At 33.7% G+C, this 25588-nt stretch overlaps 1 protein-coding gene across 6 annotated transcripts; it reads left to right on the top strand.

The window, feature by feature from the left end:
- Nucleotides 1-161: 161 nt before the first annotated feature.
- LOC119637055 (palmitoyltransferase ZDHHC8B) lies at nucleotides 162-24236 on the top strand. Of its 6 annotated transcripts, XM_038032868.1 has the most exons (11): nucleotides 162-718; nucleotides 1257-1549; nucleotides 3515-3633; nucleotides 3722-3879; nucleotides 10879-11051; nucleotides 11113-11307; nucleotides 11389-11668; nucleotides 17570-17847; nucleotides 17923-18105; nucleotides 22596-22873; nucleotides 22937-24236. In XM_038032868.1, exons 2-11 carry the CDS (start codon nucleotides 1458-1460, stop codon nucleotides 23956-23958), a joined length of 2778 nt encoding a protein of 925 aa, XP_037888796.1. In that variant the 5' UTR covers nucleotides 162-718; nucleotides 1257-1457; the 3' UTR covers nucleotides 23959-24236. The 6 variants fall into 6 exon arrangements, with proteins under 6 accessions (XP_037888796.1, XP_037888795.1, XP_037888799.1 ...); XM_038032867.1 differs by having other exon boundaries at nucleotides 162-1549; XM_038032871.1 differs by having other exon boundaries at nucleotides 162-1549; nucleotides 11389-11599; nucleotides 22937-23971.
- The last annotated feature ends 1352 nt before the right edge of the window (nucleotides 24237-25588 follow it).

Here is a 25588-nt window from a genome sequence, read left to right as displayed (position 1 = left end):
TGCGTTCCCTTCTTCTTACCGAAACTATTTTGTCGCAAAATCTTAATTCCTAATGTAGGCAGCCCAGTTTATCGGTCACGAACGAACGATATTAAGTCGGACGGGTTGTAGCGGATAGTGGAAAATTATACTAAATCTAATTATTTATACGGAAAACGAATGTAAGATCGAATAAAGTATTTAAATAATCAAAAGATCCGTAAAAAATTATAAATTTAAAAAAGTTGGATTTAAAAATGTGTAAGCATAAAGCAGCGGCGAGAAAAACCCATTTTAGCTTAAGGAAAATATAACAAAGAAAAAACAATTACTATAGTGGTAAAAGAAAAAGATTTACACATTTACGCAAAAAGATATAAAATTTAATAAAACTAAGCAGATTAGTGAATGCAAGTGTGGGTGCGAAAATGTTTTCTCTTATCTTGATCGTATGTGGAATTTGAAAATTCAATAAGGCCAAAGCAAATCATACGAAAAAAAAAAAAGAAAAGAAAAACGAATATCAGTGTAAAACGAAATGTAGAAAACGTTACAAAGGAGGCTCCATCTCCTTCGTTCGGTGCTGCGCCTGGTGATTGATTACATTGCAAAAGATGATTCAAATAAATGATGGGTGGATTAGCTGAATAAAATTTAGACAATTTCTGCAAAGCCGGAAAAAGAATTTTACTAAGCTGATGATAGATAATCATGTTGATAATGTGCGGATTCCGTAAAAGTAAGAATTGAAAGTGACAATTTTAGTTACAACATTGTTACTTAAAGTATGCGGGCTACGGAAAAAGTGAAAATAAATAAATAACAAGAAAGAAATAATAAGAAAAACATCATAGTTAGAAATAAAAGATATACACACATTTCATATTTTTAGTGTGTATGTAGCCTTCCTATAAGCAATGCCATGATTGAGGAAAAGTGTTAAGAAGCAATAAATTAATAGACAATATATACGAAAACAGAAGACCTAAGGAAGAGTAAATAACAAATTAATACGAATTCAAAGTGGTCCAGTTTTTCATGAAAAAAAAAGCTTTTAAATCGATTAATCTCATTTACTTGCTTTCCGTAAGAACATTTATCAAATTGATGCTTCACTATGTGTTTCTCCTAATGAATAGTGTTTTAAAAAACCATTTCTCCTCGCCATAAATTTAGAGTTTTCAAACTTTGTTATTATAGAACATTATTTATTCTACAGATGCGCTATATTGCGCTTAATTTGTGCACTTTACTCTATAATATCTCTTTAATTAAAGAAAAGGACAAGGTACGGTGCGTTCGCTTCTTTGTGTATGTGTCTTCATCTAAAACATCACAGTGTCATTTAACTCGTCACTAAAATCATACACCTGCTCTAGCTGGTATTCTGTAGCTGGTAGCTGGCGATTGTACTGAATTAACACACTTTTCTGTTCGTACAGTTGTGCTCTACCATCGTCGGTCTCAAAGTTACCATTATGCCCAAATGCGATATTAAAACACGTTACATTCCTGCGACTTTCGCCTGGATTTTACTGCTTGTAACAACATTTCTTTTCTTCTTCTATCCGTAAGTATATATTTTTATTTGTTACTTTATCTAATAAACATTACGAGGGTTGTATGACAAGTCCTTCCTTTATAATACGAAACTTCTCTCAAATATCACACCTTCTTCCTACGTTTACATAATTACAAGCAGTTTATCATTATATCCTTTTTTTTACTACAGCTGTTGAATTTGTTCTTGTGTTCTTTCGAAGGTGAACCCGGATGAAGTAAAGTAAAGTTGCATGCCATTTCCAAATATCGTGCACTTTTGATTGTGTGAATGTTATTGTTAACTAAAGGAAAACATCTGAATTGTTGCCTCTTTTTATTCGTCAGCTTTGCTTCCAATCGATTTGTATCTCTTTCTAAAGAGAACGAAACAAAGGCTTATAAACTTTTGCAATAGCAGAATAACAAATGTATGAAGTTCAAAGATTAGTTTGAAAAATACTTTTTAAACGTTAAAAAGAAAGAAACAGACTTTTTTCCCAGCTAGTACTTATTACATAGTTCTCCATTATTAATTAAGTTGAAAATAAATCGAAATTGGAAATAGAAATTACGGTAAAATTGTTATTTCGAATATGCATTGACTGATTGACTGACTGAGTGACTTAAATCTAAAATCAATTTTTTATTGCGTATCACATTATGCATTGACTTGCATTAAGATGCTTTAGATAAGCATATAGGCGCACACAACCACACCATGCTAGCATCGAATAATTGTGTGCAAGTTGTGTGCATTTTACTCAGATAATTCTAAGTCTTCACGGATTGCAAAATTTTTAATCGAAGGAATAATTTCCAATATTAAATCGCAAACGGTGCGGAGTCGATCAATTATATGGGCATTGAACTGCATCTTTCTACACTCAATGAATTTCAGTCATTTCAACTGTAAAACCCAAAAAATCGTTGGCGATATTCTTGCTCATTGTAATATGGCAAAGAAAAAAATAAATATGTTGTTCGAATTTATCTGCGCTTTTTTGACACTTGAATGGCGCAAAAACCGAGGTTGATTGTTGCACGCAAATATCTGGTATTCGATTCTATTAGGTTTGAAAATCCAGTTCGTTCCATCGGGAAATTTTACCGTATCTATCTAGAAATGTATGTTGTTAGAGTGGTTCAAGGCCGCACAGACGGAAAGATAATATTATATTATTACATGATATTATGTGTATTTAGTTAAAGATTATTGATCAAGGTTCAAAATAAGCATAATCTATGATTACATTCTCAATAGGCAGGTAATGCAACTGGCACTAATACTCTGTGAATCCCATCGGAATCTTCAAGAGACTCAATTAGACCACTCATACCACATTATGTGTATCAAAGCGTAGGTTGATTTATAAATTTGTACAAATTATTCCTAGTTGCATCTATTATTGCTTTACTTCAAGAATCGGATCGGCAATTGTCATTGCTTTGCCTTTTAATTTTTTGAGATAAAGCCTGTCAATAGCAGATATATAGAATATAACTTCCCCTCATGTTGTCTTTTGTTCCTAGTCTTGGTTAAAAAAAGGAAATATCGCAAAATCTGTCCATAGATTCTCTGTCAATCAGCAAAAACTTTCTTGTTTGCTTTTTCCCTTTAATTGTTTGATGATCCTTTCGATATGCAGTGCATCAGGGAGTTTTACGTTAAGTACGTTTCTACTCGAACATGATGTAATGTGTGGCCTCTTTTTTGTGTTCTCTTGTTCTATGTTCGAGGCATGCAATCATTTAGTATTTGTGTGCAAGCAACGTCCATCTCAGTGATGTCGCGGCATGTTTACCTAATCATTTTATATGTATACATATATGTGTGTACATTTCAGGAAAAACTGATATTTTTTAGTTCTCAAAAATCGTTCACCAAAACGACAACACAACTAAGGCAATAAAATGAAATAAAGAATGAAAACCGATTATCTGCACTTTATACATATCTTCTTTTTAATATTTTTTGTTCTTTGTTTGCTTTTAGCTGTCAATATTACATGAAAAGCCATCTGTGGGTACCTGCCTACCAAGGTGTAATAACATTTTTTGTTTTAGCCAATTTTACATTAGCCACATTTATGGATCCCGGTATAATACCAAAGGGTAAATATTTACATGTATTTAATATTTTTCGTCTTTCGACCCCACTGCTTTGAATTGAAGTAATTCAGGAAACTAATTCTATTTGCAGCTTCACCAGATGAAGATCGTGAGGAGGAATTTAGAGCGCCTCTGTATAAAAACGCAGAAATAAATGGCATAACTGTGAAAATGAAATGGTGCGTGACATGCAAATTTTACCGGCCGCCCAGATGTTCTCATTGTTCCGTATGCAATCACTGCATTGAGGTAAGATAAAATCGGGAAAGTTTTATGTAAAATTGATTGAATTAAAAAAAAAAAAAAACAAAAAAATCACCAAATAAAGCTTCTCTTTCCTAATTAACTGCATTATATTGTGTCACATTGAGTATAGGATGCGGCCAAGTATACTGGTAATATTCCATTCAATGTCAATGAATTTCAAGAGCCTCCACTTCTGAAGTGCAATATGAAGTAAGAATTTCTAGAAAAGCGCGAGTGCGAGCGAAAGTAAAAATATTTGTTAAAAACCAAGAAATTAATAAAGATTCTGCTATCAAATTAGAATAATTATTCTACGGATGTACGAGAACCTATGACAACCTTTATCTTTGAAACAAGGCATAAAGTTTGCAAAAAAATTTTTAATTTCAGTTAATTACTTAATTAATCGATTAGAATCGCGTCTATATTTACCACCGTGCACACAAACGAAAAGGCGACTCGAATAATTCGATTCAGAAGGATATTTGCAAGTTATTATTTGTCCGGTACTCTTTAACCCGTGAGTGCTTAAATTTTTTATTTTTAATAAATAAAATTAGCAATTAACGGGTGAATTGAGTGTAGCCAATGGAGAAAATTTCCTTTAATTTCCAAAAAAAACATCGATGTGCTTCTACATCATCATGAACAATTAATTACTCCTTGAACTTTACATTCCATGAAACAATTATTTTTAGCATTTGAACATAAAGGAACATTATTGCGTTTGCTACATGACCGTAGTGGAATTTTACATCTCAATCTGTTTGAAAATATAGGCCGGTGGCCATGCGTCTTTCCATACATCCTTAGACTGTAAAATATGAGATCAAGATTTTTTCGCCGACAAATTTTTCTCTAATGATCCATTCACCAAGCTGACCTCTTTTATTGCCGTTTATCTGAGGTCCCACATTGCAGAGAGCGGCAGCCAAATCATGGCGCAATTAACCATGATTTGGTAGTTGTACGTTTGCGATACCGTTTGCCTTGGGCTTTTTTTTTTTTTTTCATAAATATCCACGAATTTATTATAGCAAGGCTCAATAGATGATAGGATAAGCCGAGGTACCATTTGCGGTTTTGGAGTCATACACGATAGCGATCTAAATAGCTATCCATCAAGTCCACTCCTGCCGTACGCATATTGCACTCTTACACTATTTTTGGGCAAGGGGTATCGATATTTTGCTTTCGTCGCTTATCATATCAACAGCTATTGTCTACGGGTTGCGAACCAATATAAGTAGACAGCAAAGTAACAACCTTGTTGCCTTTCGACGCCGTCGCCGAAAAGTCAACACCATGATGGTGAGAATAAATTTCCTTAGGAAGTTTGCAATTAGGCAATCTATTCTGCAGTACAGTCTTGACACAATGACACCCTCGTTTCGATGGATAGTATGCCAGGGACAAGGATATGTAAAAATGATCGAAAACCACTATATGACTCCTCACTCTCAGTATCACTCTGGCTAATCGTAAGATGACATGATTGGTGGCTCCCAAGCCTCGTTCATCTGCAGATCTATTTCTTGCATCTTGTCCGGAGGTCACTTCGAAGCGGTATCCGCATCCCATAAGGCTGCATAAAACAAATAGCTTGTTGGCAATTTGGCTTAGTGGGCAAATATTATTTCAAGAAATGACCTATTTTTGTTGAACGGTTTCGCTTGTCTATTTGAGAGGCCTTGATCTATGTTGATAGATGAACATGTTTCATTTAATTGATTTATTACAGGTCTGATCTTGTGTACGCGATCCTCATTTCGATGATCTCTCCGAAGATCTTTTTGCTAATACATGCAAAAATGTCAGTTCGTAAGAAGTTAGTTTGAAAATAATTCAACCTCATTGTAATTACATAATTATTAAATCAACAATTTATTTACTTTAAAGGCGCTAAAACAATACGAAAATAGTAATAAATGTTTCGCAAAATAGTTTCAGGATTAGTGCGCTTATGTATTACAGAATCGATTTTGCAGATTGTCTTTACAGATGTGTCTTTACATCACAGAAAAGGCTGCATCAGTATATGCAATGCGTAATATAAAAAACAATTCCACAACACAACAATTGTTTTCATCCGAAAACAATTTTTCTTGTGTGGTTAGTTTCATTACTTTTATATAAATCCGTTGCTCGTAACATCCGTCGAAATGAAATTAATTCTACTCAGATAGTGCGTCACAGATAACGAAGAAAAAAAAAAAAGAAAAAAAAAAAAAAACTGCAAAGGTTATTACATAAAGAGATACGAGGTTTTAAAGATACAATGCAGATCTTTGTCAAGGAGAAGCTCGTGGAAAGGAAGACATTATGCAGCAAAGATATAGACAGTAATGGAGTCCACAACTTTGATACACAATTGGAACTGAAATCAATAAAAAAAAAAGGCCTTGAACAAAAACAATGGACCGATGGACTTGCTTAGAACGATTCAGAATATATCTCTGAGCTGGAATATGCCTACTAGTTGATTGGGTTTCTTAAAAATTCCTTGTGGGTGATCCTAATGTTTTCACATTATGGACACTTGCCCGTCTTTGCGGTGTACGATGGATAGGACTTTGCTGCCATATATAAATGTCTAACTTTCATGACAGCCTTAGTATGGAATGGGGTTAAATAAAATATACGCAACTTTGTACAGTTAGTCTTTATGTCAAACTACTTATTGAGAAACAATTTTCATCATAAAATATTCAAAATTATATTTTTCCCTATATAAAGGGTAATTTTTCGCAGGAAGAAAGAGAGGTACAAACAATTGGGCGTATACCATCCAAATTTAGAAATATCCTTAAAATAAGACATTATGTGGAGAATAGTATTAAAAGCGCTTTGATCGAATCCAATTGTAGGAAAGTTCTGTCTTGGTGACTGCCATACGCCAAATGTATCAAATTTCATCAAAGTATGTGAGAAAATTGCAAACTTTGTAGATTGAATACAGGATTACGTGGACTGGCATAGACAGTCAGACAGGCATACCAATGGACAGACAAGTTTCGATTTAAATGAACTGAGAAAGTGATTTCACATGATTTGAAAAAAAAAAAGATAAACTGGGTCTATTTAAAGTTTTTCTAAGTGTTAGACCTATCCAAACGAACCTTGTACACCCTGTGTCGCAAGCAGTGTAGTGTTTAATAACAGATAATTAGCAGACAACGGCTTTTTAACCCGGTTTTTATTTATTTATTAATTACTTTTCGATGGATCAACTAATTGCGGGGTAAAATAGAAACGAAATTATTTTGTTTTGCCTTTTTGCTTATGCTAATTATGATATTGATAGGGGGTTAGATGCTACCGCTATAAGGGGGAGGTCAAGGAAACAGAAGAACTATGTTTATTATACGCAAGTATAAGAATATCATATCCACATGCACGATAGATAGGAGAGAGGATACAAACTGCATTGTCTTCGCCAAGGAATTCACCAGAAGTAAACAGCAAAGTTTGGCCATCCTCCATTTGAAAGTTACCGAAGTCGGAACAGGCAATCGTTGACGGTATTCTTAGGTTCGTTTATAGAAGTGATATGATAACCGTTATTAAATAGCTCCTAATTCAGTAGACCATAGTTAAAGATAATCCCCAAAATGTTCATTACGTGGCATGAAGCGCATGCGATCTCAACCCAGTTTACGTAGAGCAAATAGCAATAACTGATTGAATATAGTATTGGCAATTAGGCGACCAGAAGTTATTGAAGCGTATTCACAGAACAGATCTCGTCATACCCTTCCTGACTTGTATTTTTTCCCAACATAAGGAACATCGAATCGTTCAAAAGAAAAGTGTATTGAATTTATTCCCGCGGATATAAGTTATGGTGAAAAAAAAAAAGAACAAAAGGTTCGAGAACACGACCGACTGACCACTTGGCGGCACACCTTTCTTGGTCCCGCTGGCTGGGTCTAGATTTAGACTGCCGTGCGGAATATCTGTGCTTTCCTTATGATTAAAGAAAATTTCCCGCTTTTTTTCTGTTCTTACAGGAAGACTACTATTAATAAAACTTTTTAATTTATGTCTTGCAATCTTTTGAAGTTTAATATTTAAGTTTTGATGAAACGATTAATAATAGGCTATCGGTCGGAAAGCGATTGGTGAAGTGTTGTACACCAAATAACGAGGATCGGAACTTAATATAGTTAATTTTAATATGTTTTGGAATCCATTATCTGTGTGCTTTGTGCGAATTTAGTGCGAATTATTTACGCTCTAGCAAGAGATGAATGTCAGTGAAGTTGTGGAGCTGTCAAGACGAATTCAATTGAATTTCGAACCTCAAGGTCGGGACCGGTCGACAATAAAAATCACATGTAATCATTTAGCGCAGATACTAACTAAATAAAACATCGATGGGTTGATGGATTTAGAGTTTCTATTCGGCCGAAGACTATGGTTTAATCTGCATATTGAGCTATGTTTAAGAGTCAAGGTTAGGTCAGCGCTGCGTTGCATTAAAAGCTCCAAAGAGCTTAAGCATCCTTACGTTTCGAAAGTTATACATAAATTTATTCAGATCAATACTTGAGTGCGCCTCCGTTGTATGGTCTCGTTCCTGCAGATGCCACGCAGATTCAATTGAATCCGTTCAAAAGCGATCCTTCCTCTTCGCACTTAGGAGTTTGGATTGGAACATGTTTGTCTCTTTACCTCTTTATAAATATAGAGAAGCGTAGATTTATTCTTGATGGTTTCTTTCTAGTTAAGTTATTAAATCGTGCTATCGATTCGCCGCCATTTCTTGAGTAAGATAGACATCAGTGTTCCGAAGACTCTTTTTCCTTTTCCTAGAGACTTTATTTTCATAAAACTCAGCGAATGTGGTTATAATTACGAGCTTTTTTGAACCGGTTTAGGGGCCCTTGCAAAAATTTAAATGATATATAAAATCTAGTCGCAACTTCAGAGTCTTTAAACGCTTTCAAATTATTAATACTCGTGTGGAGCGCGGACTTATCCTAAATGAATTCGAAAAAATAATTTATCAAATTGTTTACAATATGTAATAAAACTACCTCTCCATAAAGAGTCTATTCTTTTTATCTATTATATTCTGTCCTGAAAATTAATAGAATATCAGATATTGAACCTTTAGCCCACATCGTAAGCGATTCATTTTTCGTCAGAAATAATAAACAAAAGATAATGTTTCAAGAGAGGACTTTTGATTTCTAAATATCAGAAAGAAGTTTGGGATCAAGAACATATATATTGGCGAAATATCGAAATGTTGAAAGTTTTTTGATCGCCGCAACCAGGAATACATGAAATTCTATAAGAACAAATTAACGTCAATAATGAATGATTGATTAGATTACACAGAATGTATTAATATTGAAAATGTGATCATATATGAAATTGCCTATGATCAATATCGAAATATTCGATACGATAGGAATAAATCAGTTTGGACTGGCATGGATAAAAATCTATCTATCTATCTTAATAAATAATTTCTCTGACTATTGACATAATAAGTATTTCATTATTGAATTGAACTATTGAAGGGTACTTTCATGTGTGACATTTGATTCCAAGGAAGAACGAAAATGCATTCGCGCAATATACACGTTGTGTCGTATAGATCCCATATTCGTCTAATCGGGCTTATTTGGTGTCCAAATTAAAAGCAAAGGGATTTTTCCTCACCATTCACAAACTGCACTAGATAAACCTATAAAAATTTGAAGGTACATTCTATGGGCGATGTCATATTGCTTGTAGAAAAATGGGAAAAATCGGGCCCGCCTATTCAATATTATGGCGTATAAAATTTTAATTTCTTTGGCAAGACTCCTATTAACGTCCAGAGACAAGCTTCAAAAACATAATATGGTATGTACGTTCTTGAGCGGTGTCAATGTCGGAATGCACCTAAGCATTTTCGTCTCTTCATCTGTTTGTCTGCCTAACTGCTGTGTCTAAGAAACCGGTCAAAGGGTACGCCTGCGACACCCACACGTTCATGCAACGAAAATTGAAAACACTTTTGCTTTTCGTGCCCCTCTAGTCGTTGCTCATAAACTACAATAGGTACACGATATAGATTTGCTTGCATACTTATCCTGCAAATCAGCCATGCCCACCCGTTGATGCCGAATGCAGACATTGACTTTTTCTCTTTCCTTTAATCTTTTTCAGGATAACGGTAATGGATATAAAAGATTCGGCCACAGCCGAGTATAAATTTCTTACCTATCAAAGGTCAGCCGACCCCGTGACGAAAAGAAATGTTTAGAGACCACGCTGACCTAGATAAAGAAAAAGATTTCGAAGAACAGACGAGAGACAAAAAGCCATGGCTAATTTAAAATCGCTATTTAACATATCATTTAATTGGTTCGTGCGATAAGATACAGATATAAGATACGATGACTAGTACATAGTATCAATCATCATCAAATCATCAAATGTGTCAAGTGTATATAATTAGTTTACAAGTTACAAGTGGTTTTATTAGTAACGATACCCTTCTAATTTTCAAAACAATGGAAAAATGCGAATTTCGTTCGTACCCTCACTAAAACAACGATAATATCATTTGTAAAGTAGTGCTTGAAACGCAATGAAATTTTGACAGATTTCGTTTGAACGTTGGTACTATCTAAATAATATATGAATATTAATTTCGATTGAGGGTTGATACTAAGTCTAAAAGTCATACGGATTCATAAATAGCGGCGACTTTTAATAATATCATCCTACGAACTTACTGAGTTAGGCGTTGCTTTCTCACATATCCGATTCATATATCACATTGTTACAAAAATCTAACCTATCACATGTCCTTTTGATGAATATAAAATGATATTTAAAGTTAAAAAATTATTCATCAATCAATCAAACAAAAGCCGAGAGGTTTAAATATAAAATATTTTTAATATATTTCTTCTCTTTTGCTAACATTGGTCAAAATTTTGAAGTCAACTTGCGATGATAAAAAGAATATCAAGTATTATGTGTATTTTTTATTTGCAGACATTTGACCATCATTGTCCTTGGGTTAATAATTGCATTGGTCGTCGTAATTATCGGTTTTTCTTTTTCTTCCTGGTTTCTCTTTCCATACATATGTTAAGCATATTTTCTTTATGCTTGTTTTACGTACTGAAAGTTATGCCTAATATAAGGCATACGGCACCAATTGTAGCGTAAGTTTTTTATTATATCGTTTTTTGAAAATATTTTTATCTTGTTTCGGTTCTTTAATAGTATGATTCTTATGGGTATTGTGACGATCTTGGCTATACCGATATTTGGTTTAACGGGATTTCATATGGTATTAGTGTCACGTGGACGCACTACCAACGAACAGGTGACTGGTAAATTTAAAGGAGGCTATAATCCCTTTTCGCGTGGATGTTGGCATAATTGCTGCTATACCCAATTCGGGCCGCAGTATCCTAGGTAAATGCTTTTGATTAATATATCAAAATTATGTTTTTTTTTACTTTATATTAATTGATCTATTCGTTTGGTTTACTTTAGTCTTCTTAAGCCCGATAAATATGCTGTACGTCGTTCAGTTAAAGAAAGTCAACCTATTAGCACGATAACTACAGAACACGATCCAAGTAGTCAACAAAACTCCGGTTCGGGTGTCTATCGTAGTAAAGGCGGTATCCCTACAGGCAATGCCCAACACTCGCCACACGGACTTTCACGCAACTATTATGATAGAGACAATCGACATACACAGGTAAAGACTTATACGGACCAGGGCAATGGTTTTAATCAGCGGTCGGGCAGCACTACGCTTTATAGTAAGGTGGGTAAATGCGAAATGCAAATAATCTCTATCTATATTTTCAGTTGTTTTGTTTTATATGTTCGCTCCATCTTTTTATCTTCTTCTTATTCTCCTCCGTGCTTTATTATTTCTCTTTGTGTTTTACTTTTTTTTTTTTTTTTTTTTTTTTTCCAAAGCATAACATAGTATCGCTTAGAACGTGATTTTTAGTTAACCTCTTAAACAGCCGTTTGCTCTTTGGTTGTTTGGTTAGTTGGTTCTTTTGTTGGTTTAATGAAATTGCTGAACTCTATCATAGCATATAACTGTAGCAAGAAGGGAGTCTGTGTATATTAATATTTAATCATGTATTAGGTAGTGTGTTGTGTTCCTTTTTTTTTTTTTTTTTTTTTTTTTGTTTATTTTTTATTTAGTTTTTTGTATAAGCATTTATAATTTTTTTATTATTATTTATCGATGTCATCGTAGTACACCTAATAGTCTTAATATTTCTATCCTCCGGTGGATGGTATAGTAATTCCCCTAAAGTAAAGCATGGCACCCCGATTAAAATATATATTATAAATATTTATATATACATATCATATATAAATCCCCGTCTATTGAATAATATTCAACTTTTTTATCTATTCTTAAAATAGTGTGATGCACAAAAATTGAGGTACAAAGTTCGAATATGTTACGTGTATTAATAGTTGAATATCATAAATTAAATTTTAAAATAGATGTAATTATCTAAAAATTTTCTCAAATATTTGGCGCAAAAATAATTCTGTCAAAGAGAGAAAATTTCAATAAATATTTTCCAAATGAATTGCTACAATATTATAATAACAGGTAATGATTCAAACTGCAGAACACAAATATACATTAGACTTCCTATTGAAAGCCTTTTGTATAACACTCAAATCTTAATTAGTTTATCGTGGAAACAAAAAAACTCCCAACACAACGAGCATCCAAGATGCATATAATATTATGTTTATTTATTTATTTTTTGACTTAAAGAGAAAAGTAATGTCGCTTCAATACTTTAGAAAATCAAAGAAAATCAATCCAGAAAAATGAAAGAATATAGGAAAAACCAATTAGTAAATAAAGCACAATAGACTCAAAGGCAATGGGATGTGAATGGGAATGAAATTATGATATTTGATCTGTGATTTTGACTTTTCTCCCGTGCTTTTTATGCCCATCATGGATATATTCTACATCGGCATCAAATTCTAAATCGATTTAAGCATGTCCCACTGGGCGGTTCTTCGTTTGTGCGTCTGTTTGCAATGTTTGTTGTTAACATTATCATGGCTGCAAAACTGAAGCTATTGACTTCAAATTTCCCAGAAACATTTCGAAGTTCTTACACGCCGATTGGTATTGAAAATTGGCAAATCGATCGAAGGACACGCCTACTTTATTACGTAAATCAAGAACACCTGTGTTTATAAAAAAAAAAAAAAAAAAATTAACAATTGTGTCTTTCCTCATTCGTCATTCAAACTGCCACAAGTCAATCTACGAAAATTTAAAAGCATATCCTAGGGCTGATATTGTAGTACCTGCATAAAAATGACAAAAAAATTGGCCCACGCAATATTATAGTATACCGAAATTTAATATTTTTCTTAAATATTTTATAACGCGCAGAAGCAAGCCACAAAGTATATAGATGCTTGGCTACTCTCAAATTTGCAATGCACCTAAGCTTGTCCGTCTGTCAGTTTGTCCAACTCTGTAATATCTGTGGTAAGCATTCTCCCGTTAGCGAAAATGAAGATGTCGGCTAGGAGTTTGCGAAAGAGTTTCGATGTGACCTAAACATTTTAAAGAAGACGCCTATGTGATATTAAAACAAAGAACAACTTTGCCTTCCGTTACTCACTTACATACACCATATATTCACTCAATATTCTAGTCTAGGAAAATGCGGTTCTTTTGCTTGTTGTAACTCCTTTTTAGAATAACGGTGCTGGACATAAAGGTTTCGGTTGTGGCCGAATATAACTTTCTTACTTGTCTTCTTTTTCGATTGAGAGATGCGTTCCTCGTTTACAATATATAAAATTCACCGTAGGGAAGATAAAGTGAATCTCGTGAAAAGTGCTTTGTACTACATCCCTGATTTATGTAAAGCCAACTAAGAAGGTTAACAAGAAGCTTCTTCAAAGTTACTACTGACTGAAGCGACGAATACATTTGAGTGCGCATCATTTAATATCGCAAGCGTAACGTTTTTAAAAACAAATTTCATCAACAAATAGCTGAAAAATCGTGGCGTATAAGAAGTTGAGCACGAGAAAACAAGACGGACAGACATGCTTGGATCGATGCCAAAACCGATTCTGAATAAATCAATTCAGAAAGGGATCCTTAATTCTTGTACCGCAAGTAATGTAGGGTATAATAAGCGATCACCGGAAATCAATTTGATAGCAAGCTCTTAACCGTACTCCAAGATTCTTCTTACGATGAGTGTGAACAGCGTGAAAAATGTTTTGATATAGCGAATTATAGACTTAAGAGTTTGTAAAATTTCAGTTAAGTGCAATTTCTGCATTCTAAATCTCGTTAGTAGATAATAAAAGGCACATTCAATGCAATAATCGCCTTAGATATCTTTATTGCTTTATCTGTTGTTTGTATTTCGTTCAAAAAGTACACTATTTGGTGTTAGCTCACTATTTCGATCTAAGCGAAGAAAAGAAGAAGGTCTCTTATGATTTCACGCCTGTTTTCTTAGAGCCTTAATTTGAAATTTTTCTGCAAATTTTCAAAGACCCAACATTGGCCAAACTTTGCCACGCGTTTTTCTATTTTTCGTTTCTTTGTTTTTCTACTTTTATTTTTGATTTTTTCATTTATCAATCTGGCTTGAACGAATAGTGATTGAATAAAATATTGTATCTGGTATTCTTCTCGATATTCTTAAATGCATATATAGTACATGTCGTTGTAGTGGTTTATTTTGCATTAATTTAGAATTTAATTTGAAATTCTTCATTTTCTCATATATTATGTATAAGTAATTGCTCAATGGCCCAAAACCCGCTGCAGATTATTACGTACTTTTATATAATTGCGTTTTGAATGTCCACTAATGTTAGCCGCTCTCATGTTACTACCAAGTAGGCCAAGTCTCTCTCTCTCTCTCTCTAAATACTCGTAACTTAGTCCTATGAAGGGAAATATTGGAAAAAGAAAAAACGGACATATAAATATAATGACGAAGAAGAAGAATAAGAACAAAATCGCGTTAGAAATGCAGTTCAGTGTACGAGCATTGGGAGTGAAAAAATATGAAACTAGATAAGTATGCGATGATGACGATCAGTACAGTAATTGAGCAGAATGGGTAGAATTTCATTTCGCATTTCATTGATTGAATGTGCAGAGATATTTTCTTTTCTCGCTCTCTATTTTTTAAAATTATATATTATTAATTGAAAACATAAATTATAAATAAGCATGCTTTTGTAACATTTCTGCATGTTAATGTCGTTCAAAAAGTATAGATGGACGCGTACGTGATTTGATATTGAAATCGAGAAATCGAGTAGTGGAAAAGTAGTGGGCTTTCAATATGAAACTATGTTTGTCGCTCGTCCATGCAAGCGAAAAAATGACATTCAGACTTTCATGGATGAGACAAACGCACAAGCGTCCATCTAATCTTCGAAAATAATATTGTTCTGTATTAAAGGTAAATTAGTTTGTACTTGTAATTCTCTTTAATTGGTCTGCTTAAAAATGTAATCAAATTTAGTTTTACTCTTTGCCTCTCTTTTTACATTCAAAGAAAGCACCGAATGCAAAGGTAAAATATAAAATTTTAAATATTTTTTTATTATCACTGTATTTTTTTAAATTAATTTCCTTTTACATACATACGTGTAATCGAAACATATATTCAAGCGATTTGACTTAATATGTTCAGATTGTTTCAGTAGACTTTTTCAAATAAAAAAAAAAAAAAAAAAAAAAATACATAAAGAAATAAATAAATAAAAAAAAAAGAAACGAATTTAAAAGTTTTTTACTGTATAAATTTGTTTTTTAAAATGCCCTCGATATATATATCCATATATATTGCATAAACATTTCACAAAAAAAAAACCTTCTTTTGATATTACTTATCATTTACACTTATATATATGAGTACATCCATTTACGAATAAATGGATATTTTTTTTTATAACTAGGTACTTGGTTGCAATTTAGAAAAAGAAAATGTAAATAAGTAGAAGAAAATTAAAGTTCCTTAAATAATTAGTTAATGCGTGAGTTTTTAAAAATTTTTTTTTCTTTTTGGAAAAATATCAAACTTGCCATTTAAATTTATAAAAAAAAAAAATAAAAAAAAAATAAAAAAAAAACATATTATGCTCTGTTTAGGTTGAGTCTTTTGGTAGCCATCCATGTTACCATATTTAAAAAAAAAAGCTCTCACCTTTAACCTGCCCAGGAAGTGCGGACTTGGCATGGACTATTTATTCAAATCCGCTTGATTGTGGAAATATAATATTTGCATGAACTTAAAGAGTTTGATATAAATAAGCGAAATTGAATTTTGTTTATTAATAGAAATAGAAGGATAGGATGCTTACTCCCGATTTTCGCAAAATTTCAAATCAATAATCAACATAGATACGGATTTAATTATTAGGGGGAAAGATATGCTATTGGATTATGTTCCTCTTTGAATTGATCCGTGGAAGTGCATTAAATCTACATTTTCAAACCAACTTTCAAACTTTTCCAGTTTTAACCCATTGATACTACATGATACTACAAGTGACCGTCGCGCCGATTGCGATTGACCATGTAATTAGATTCAAGATTCTTGTTGTTCAATAAAAGAACATGAAATAAAGGCAAAATTTTACCCTTACTGAGGTCATATTGCGTTCTTTTAGATGAAAATTATTTCAGGCATAAACACAATTCGTAAAAGTCGGTATTCAGCTTAATACTGTTCTTTTAAAAATTTATTAGGCCTGCAACATGAAGAAGATAAAGAGAGAAAAAAAATTTAAAAAAGTAAAAAACTTACTGGGGGCCACGGCTCACCAGTAAATACCCTACATCACTCTACGGGTATTCATATAACGACTTTTCCAAATAAAGTGTTATGTGGTAAGTGGTTGGAAAAAGCGGTCCTATCTGAATTATTTGCAGTAGCATTCGTCTTTGGGACTAAAACACACGTCAGAAAACAAGACGGACAGACGCCTAAATCAAATCGGAAAGTGATTCTAAATCGACCGGTATAATAAAAGATGGGTACATCTCAACTCCTTTTGGGTGCGGCATTTACACGTCATAGGAGAATTGGTGCGATCCGAACCGAATTCTCTTTGGGACTAAAACACAAGTCGGTGCAGAAAATTTGATTAAAATATGTCGACAATTGCGACCTATAGGCAGAGAAAAAATTTGCTAACCTCGGTATAATAGAAAGTAAGTCCCTCTCGGGTCTTCCTAGGTGTTGCATACATACGCACTCAGTTAATATACTCTTGTACCACAAGTGGTGTAGGGTAGACAAAAAAACGCATTGCCAGTCGCACGATACTATAGTGTATTGGTGGGTATTTTCATATTTCCGTACTTCCGTAATTCGATGTTAATTAAAATTAATCTTTTTGCGAATTAATTTTCTACTTATTAATAATAGGTATGAAAACATTAAAGTAAAGTACATAATATAAAAAAAAAGAAGAGAAAATTATTTCATATGCAAGAGAATATCGTTTCTTTTTTAATACGATAGTATTTGTTTTCATTCACAATACTCGAAATTTTATCATTTGAACATTTATTTAGTTGTATTCGTATTGGACGCGCAAGCATAATTTAAAAGCGAGAGTGAATGTTTTTACTGAAAAATTGCGATTTGTTTTGATTTTTCTAAATGTACAGCTTTCTCCTGGACGTGAATGTTCGGATACAGATATGGAGCCGCAGGCATCGCAAAGTCAAGACTGTGAACCGACTCCACCTCTGCAAAGGCACAATTCTACAAGCTTTTATTTGCCGCAGTTAGAAAATGCTAACAATTTAAATAATGGCAGCATAACAACTGGAACTGGTGTTGGTGCAGTTAGTGGTGCTGGTGGTACTGGCGTGGGTTGCGGTGGTGATTCACCCAGGCATATGCGCTTATATCATCCCAGATATAGTCCTCATGCCAGGCAAAGGTAATTCTTACAACATCTCATGCATATAAAGATATCGATGATGTATTTATGTAAATATCATTTCTTTCAAAATAGAGGTCTGGATCCTCAACGCGGAGCGAACGATGTGATGTCACCCGATCATCCGAATCCAATGAATCAACCTCAGCAACAGCAAGCACAAAGTCGCAGTGGGAACACGGCTACACCCACAATGCAACAACGTATAAAACCTTTAGGTGTAGCTACTCCTTTAGTAATGGCTAGTCCTGTTCGAAGGTATGTTTGTATTCATTCATTCACTTCAATTCTCTTTTATATTTGAATATTACATATATTTGTTTTCAATAAAAACTCTTGCTTTCCTTATTGTTAACAAAACAGAGCCACAAAAGTTTTACTCAATCCCCTCCACCTTAATACGGTAGTGGATGTGTAACATTGCAAAAATACAATTATTCCTTTTGAAGTACATTTTAGGCGCGTACATTTAATAGGAAGTGCTTAAGGTAAAACTAGCCTAAGATCGAAAAAGTATACGCACGTGAGAGACTATTCTAGCATGCATTTCCTCCTGTCGGTTGTGTCGAATGTTATGCACATTATGTTCGAAAACTTTAAAAAAAACAAGTAAGAAAACTTCATTCGAATCCTTTATACCCATCGCCGTGATCGTAAAAAAAAAAAAAGAAAAAGAAAAATAACTACATTTTCATATTCTACTGAGGCGGTGGGGATGGATGACTTTTTCTAATCTCGGAATCAAACTGGACATTTATACGGTGTATGTGTTGTACCTTATGAGTAAACATCAAACAGAATACAGAAAGCAAGGCTGTTCACAACCGTTGGTACATAGCCATGTGATTTTTGCAGGCATGTTCCTTGAAATGTTTCCGTCACTTTCAAACTCATTGTAAGTGATACCTTTGTTGTTGCGAGCGGAAGAATGCTTGCCACAGGCACTGCTAGTTCAATTTTTTAAGCCAAGGCAAGATCAATTTTTTATTGTCAAAAATATCCTACGTGTTTCTGTGATACTGTTCGACTTTTACGCTGCAGGGAGGCTGTCCTCAAGCAAAAGCATTTAAAGTTCCAATACATTTTTGTATGCTTTACAAATACAGAAAGAAATGCGAAATACGAAACACTTTCGCTCACTTGCTCTTCCTCTTCTTTGATGGTTGATCTGTTAAAATCATATCCCCACTATCATAGTACATATCAAAGCAACCCGCTCTCTCACTGCCAGCTACTAAATCTAGCTAAATAGCGGCTTGCAAGAGAGCAGAAACTTTCAGCACTAATATCGGTGAGATGGTACGTCCGATTGGAATTGTCCAAAAAAAAAAAAAAAAAAAACACCATTCTTCCGATCATTGCATCGGTCCCGTATCTCTTAACTCAGTATAAGCAAATAAGAATTTAAGAGTAAGCGCGTGAAGAGAAATTATTTCGCCGACTTGCGGTATTTTGATGATGTTGTCAATTTAAATTAACTATTTATTATTATTCTGGACTGAATGTATTTCTGCTCAATACCGGCATAAGAAAGCATTAGGTGCGCAAATCAATTCGTTCGTTCCGCTGAAATTTTTTGCTTAATACAACTTACCTGATCCGTTCAATTCTTCCTGAATTTCTGGTATAGAGAGCTTGGGTATTGATGTTTGAACGATGTAAGCTTTCGTTGTTTACAAGATGTCGTATAGTGTTAATCCAAGTTTAAAGAGATCGATATCATTTATGAGACGGCATTTTCTCTGCAGCTCAAGCTACGGCAATGATTAAGCTGTCTTGGAGTGTTGCAGCAGTATGCTGCAAAACCTGTCAGAAAGTGTTTTGCGAGAGTTCAGACAATATATTTTTGCCTGGGAAATTTTACCGCACAGATATACTCTCGAGGCATGGCCCCTTCTGATGACCACGTATTCAGATCGATGTAGTCGTATTTAGCATATGTCAGCAGCAGTTGAGACCAGTCGAAGATGCGCAAATATACGTCTTTAGCCATCGCGCCTACAAGTTTTTATTGGGAGGTTATCCATATCCTACTGCTATTGCATATTGCCGTTACTACTACTGCTAAACTTTGTAACAAGTAAATTTTAAGTAAATTCGAGTTTTATCAAAAAACGGAACGAATTTATTTATAATTAAAATAATCGGCGCGAAGTTTCGCATTTATTTCCCCATTTATATTCTTCTTATATGAATAAATTTTTATCAGAATACGTGCAACAATAAACCCCATCAGTTTTTTTACCGTGCAACTCAAAAGGAATAATTGCTTTTCGGCTCCGATATTGAATAAATTTCGATTGTCATAGTCATGATGTGCGTGCGCGAGGCTTTTGTGGCGTTGTGTGAATTTATTTTTATATTTTATATAAATTTTTGTATTTATTTGTCTTTCCTTGAATGTACGCGTCAAACATACTTAAATTAATAATAAATTTTAATATCAAAATCGCACTTATGTTAAAATCAAACGAAACTAAATAAAAAATATTAGATGGACATAGCTGGAAGTATCCACATTTATATTGTGCCCAAATCGGTAATTAATTCTTATTTCGTGACAAATAATTTTTTTTTTTAATGTTTGATGTTATTAAGTGTACGTCAACTTCACGAACTTGATTCAGTTATTAAATTAAATCTTTGGATAGTGGCCTAGTTCGAAGAAAGCTAAAATTATATTGCGCTGCTATGTAGATTACTAAAACGGCATAAACACTTTTAATTCTATATTTTAGCCATTTCGTACATTCTAATATAATTTTTTTGCTTAAGCCCTTTATAAATTTTGCGTATAAGTGCATTAATAATTAAGTAACCGAGAGTATTAGCAATCAATCAACAAACGAGGAGCTCTATCCTCTATCCAAAAGAAGAGAGTATGATATCGTAGTCGGAAGCAATGAAAGCAATGCCATTTCATATCCTCTGAAGGAATCTGAATTTAGTGACTGCGTATGCATGATAATTAGATTTATTGCGACATTACTCTTAGATAGATAGTTCAAATTGACAGAAATGTTATTAATTTTGGATAAAAACTCAAATTCCAAACGGGACGCTTACTGCATAATGGGGAAAATGTATATAATCTTTTTAATATCTTAAGTTTGCGATATTGAAACCATTGCTTACTTAATCTCTGCACATTTGTGGAAATCATCATAGTAATCTCAAAACTTTGTTTTACCAATTGCGTCAGAATAAGTTAAAAAATCGAGTCAATTAATATAGAGCTACGCTTGCACTTAGTAAGAAATTGTGATTATAATAACATTAATATTTAGTTTAGAACGGGGCGCTTAGTTTCAAATTTTCTGAAAATGTCTCCTTATTAAAAATCGTACATGATCTAACTTATACTACTTCGTTTACCACCGTCATTCATGTAACGAATTTTTAAAATAATGACTTATACGAGAGATAGTCGATAAATTGGTCCTATCTGAACGATTTAGAATAGCGTTCGTACTTGGGACAAAACACGTCGGTTTACCACATTTCATGAAAATATCTCAAATATTGCCGCTTAGTAAGTTAAACACAAGAAAACAAGAGGGACGGATGGACGGACGAACGAACGGACAGATAAGCTTAGATGGATTCAGAAAGCGATTGTGAATCGATGTCCAAAGAAATTTCTCATCGGAAAGGAAGGAACCTCCCCAAAAATATAAAGATAAAACTAATTTGTAATTAAGAGAAAGAAGTTATTGAAAATGAGATAAATAAGGTTGTTAAACATGGGCCGGAGGAGGAAATGTTGTCCTCTTTTCAATTTCGTAGCGTATTGCATACAATTCAACCTAAATGTCACCGCTATAAGCAGGGCTTTCACGAAGCAACATAAACCGTTCAAAAATGACGTCACAATATTGCCCGCAATACGTAAGTTCAAACTTTTCTCGATTCGTCCGTTGTAGGTTTATGAGTAATGAGAAAAACGGTCAATTTTATATTCCTTTTGAAAAATAGAGATTTTCTCGGTTCAAATCTCGCCATCCTTTAGTGGTGGGTGTGAAAAGTAAATTTTCAAATAAAGATCGCAAAGTCTTTCAAAAATAAATATATTATACTTACACGATATATACAAAATATATATATTACTTATAATCGTTTGTGTAAGGTATTCGAATATCTAATGTGAATTGGGAGGAAGATCTCCTTGGCTTATCTTTCTCTTTCTCTTTTCTTATTTTTTCTGAAACATAATCGCATTAGCGATTTAGTCATTAATGCGATAAATGTCAAGGTTTCCCCGTTAGGAGATTATATGTAAATGCAATTAAAAATGCCTAGATTGGCATTAGACCGGCTTAGTAGACCGGTACACGGCTTCTTACAAGTATACGTTTATTATTTAATTAGAATCACATCTGTTAAGAGCTAATATCTTCATTACTTTCGTACTTCGTTTTATTATAGATTCATGAAGCGCGATGATTTGTTTGAAGAAACAATTCATACTCATTTATTATAATTTTAGAATTATATCATACACATGTATACATATACATATACATAACATATGCATATACATATACAATTTACTTACGTATAGTGACTGATTTTACTTGGTCTTGTGTTTTGGTATTGTTTTTTTTTTTTTTTTTTTTTTTTATTATTTTTATTTATTTTTTTTTTATTATTAGATTAGTATAAATGATGAACGTTTTGTTACATTTAAATAACAATTGAAAAAGTCGACACTGTTATATATTTAAATGTTGGACTTTTAAATAACATAGGTCAAATCCTGGCACTCCGACACAACCAAGAAGGCCTGATTTTATTGGTCTTAATCAGCAGCAGCAGCAATTGCACAATACACAGAGTTCCACTCAGTCATATTACGAGTACACGACAAATGTGGCAACAACAGTTGGCACTGGCTTACCACCTCAACATCCGCAAATGCCCACAATCCAACAACAACAGCAACAACAATTGCTTTTACAACAACAACGTGCCATGCTGCAACATCATCAGCAACAACAACAACAGCAACAGCAGCTACCGCAGCCGGGTAAGTTAAGTTGAAATTATATAGATGGAATAACTATAAAACGAATTCTAAATGTTACGAAAGTAGGCGGGAGCGTGTTGCAACAAGTGCAACCACAGCAACATGCTTTTGTTTTAACACAACAATCTTACGGCAGCAGTCCGCAACGACGTTTTTTATCCGAAGGAGAACTAGTGCGTCAAAGTAACAATGCAAATGGCAGTAACGGCGGCAACGATTTATGTTATGCACGTGCCAACAATACAGTAGATAATATTCGGGAACTTGCTAGTAGTCCTCAGCGTGGAATGTATTTGTGGAAAGATACGTCGCCCGGTTTCCAAGGAAGTTCTAGTGGCAATTGTAGTATGGTTATTAGCAGCAATGCGGGCACTACGCCAAGTAGTGTGCATCACAATACGACAGGACCTCAATATATAACTGTTAGTGGCGGAACGCAGCAGGGTCATCCATTGATTATGACTCATTCGCGGATGCATCAAATTCAAGGTCATGATTATCCTCCATCTCAACCGCATCAGCATTCAACGTGTCAACGTTCCAATCCCACCAGCCCCACCATAATACCACCTAATACGGCAGCTCCGCCCTCTTCCTATATAATGCGTTACGGCACAACCGTGTCTCAATCGCACCAACCTACGACCTACGCTCAAGCAACAATTAATGCGGTCAGTCAAGCGAGCACTAGTGGTAGCGGTTATCAACCTAAATTGCACGGTGGCGTGCCAGTCTTTCCACCAAATCCGGCTATGATTAATACCAATACGCAACCCTCTCCACAAATCAAACGCAAACAGACCCCGACGCGTCCTATGTCTTTCGTGAGAGCTCTTGAAATGACAGATTCTATGGAAATGCAAACGCTTGAGCATCAACAGCAACAGCAGCAGCAGCAGCAACAACAACAACAACAACAACAGCAGCAGCAGCAACAAGCTCGCAACAACGGTGCAATTAGCACCGGTCAGGGCGTTAGTGGAAGTAACGGTCAATTGATAATTGGTGCCAATCGCAGTAGCGCTGCTACGCCGACCCCTGATCGTGCCAGTGTATACGATATGAATTATGAAATCTCTGTATAACCCGTGCTGGTACCGGTAGTAGTGGCACCTCCCACTCCTGCAACTTTGCACGCTACTTACGGACATAAGAAACTCACTGCGAACACAATTTCCGCTATCGGTATGAAATCAAATGACACGACTATTAATGTCGATCATGGTGTTGCTGCTGCAACAGCGCACGTAGAGCCAGCCGCTTATGCTTCGGTGGCTGTGGTTAACGCTAGCCCAGCCGGCGGAGGTCATACCGGTGCAAGAACTCCCAATAGAAGAAAATTCTCCACATTCTTTTAAAAGCATTGTTGTGCATCCACATACCATCGTTGCACCCTTTGTTGTAGGTTTTGTTGTACATTCTCCCTTTTCTACTCTCATAAAATATGATATAAACAAACATTGTAAATAATTATCGTATCGACTTGTTTTATATATTAGTTCAGGCTATTGTTATTTTAATTGTTAATTTAATCTCCATATATTAATACACCTATGAGTACATACTTACATACATACATACATGCATATATATATATAAATATATATATATATAAATATATATATATATGAAAAATGTAAATAAATTTTCAAACCTCCTGCTATTTACATTCATGTAAATTAAAAAAAAAAAAAAAAAAAAAAAAATTAGTTTTTCTCATCTAATTTAATTTTTATTTTTTTTTTAAACCCCCCATTTTTTTTTTTTTTTTTTTTTTTGTTTTTGTAACATTTACTGAATTACATACTTAATTAAAAACTATGAATAAGCATTTATATGTTTCTCCCTCATTGAATTAAGTTTTAAGTTCTGAACTTATAAAAATGAAAGAAAAAAAATTTGAAATTGAAAACGAAAAGAACCACAAAAAAAAAAAAAACCAAAAAAAAAATGATTGCAAAAGAAGACGTGAGTGTTTTTTAAATTAAATATATTAAGAAAAAATTTAAACCATAAAAGTGTAGTTTGGTTTTACATGTTTTGTGCTGCATTTAAAAACAAACTCAATTCATTTTTCCATAAAACAGTAGCGCTACCAATTGTAATTGAAATCCATCCATATTTTCTTTCCTTCAGTATTTTACATAAAATTTTGTTAACATATGATTGTTCCTTAAAAATGAATAAAACAGAAAACCCTTTTATGTTTCCTTGCCAGTTTTATTACATTTAATTAATTCAGTAGAGAGATAGTAGCCGATCGAATATTGCCTTTCTATAGATAGTAGCTATTATCAGTGTTTCAGAGTAAGACAGTAAGCAGAGCGCAGAGAGTTTATACGTGAGCAATAAAACACTCAACGCATGTTGTGTCAGTTTAAGTGGTTAGGTTAGATAAATGCTTTTATTGCTATATTATTCTACATATATATATATATATATATATATATATATTCATTCAAATAGTCTGGGAAATCTTAAATAGAATAATCTACGAATTTTTAGTTGAAAAATTAAAAATTAAAAAAAAAAATTATAGCTGAGCAAAATTAATTGGTGGTCGATTAGAATAAATAATTAATTAATTAATTACCGATTGAAACTATAAAAATTGCAAATTTTTCTTTCTTCAATATTAAACGCAACATTTTTCGATTATTGTATAATAGATAAAGATCAGTTACCTTGGATCGAATTGACTTGATCGAATCGAAT

The sequence above is a fragment of the Glossina fuscipes genome, unplaced genomic scaffold, assembly GCF_014805625.2.
Source record: "Glossina fuscipes isolate IAEA_lab_2018 unplaced genomic scaffold, Yale_Gfus_2 43, whole genome shotgun sequence".
In the NCBI taxonomy this organism is placed as follows: Eukaryota; Metazoa; Arthropoda; class Insecta; order Diptera; family Glossinidae; genus Glossina; species Glossina fuscipes.
This window is presented reverse-complemented; position numbering and strand designations above follow the sequence as displayed.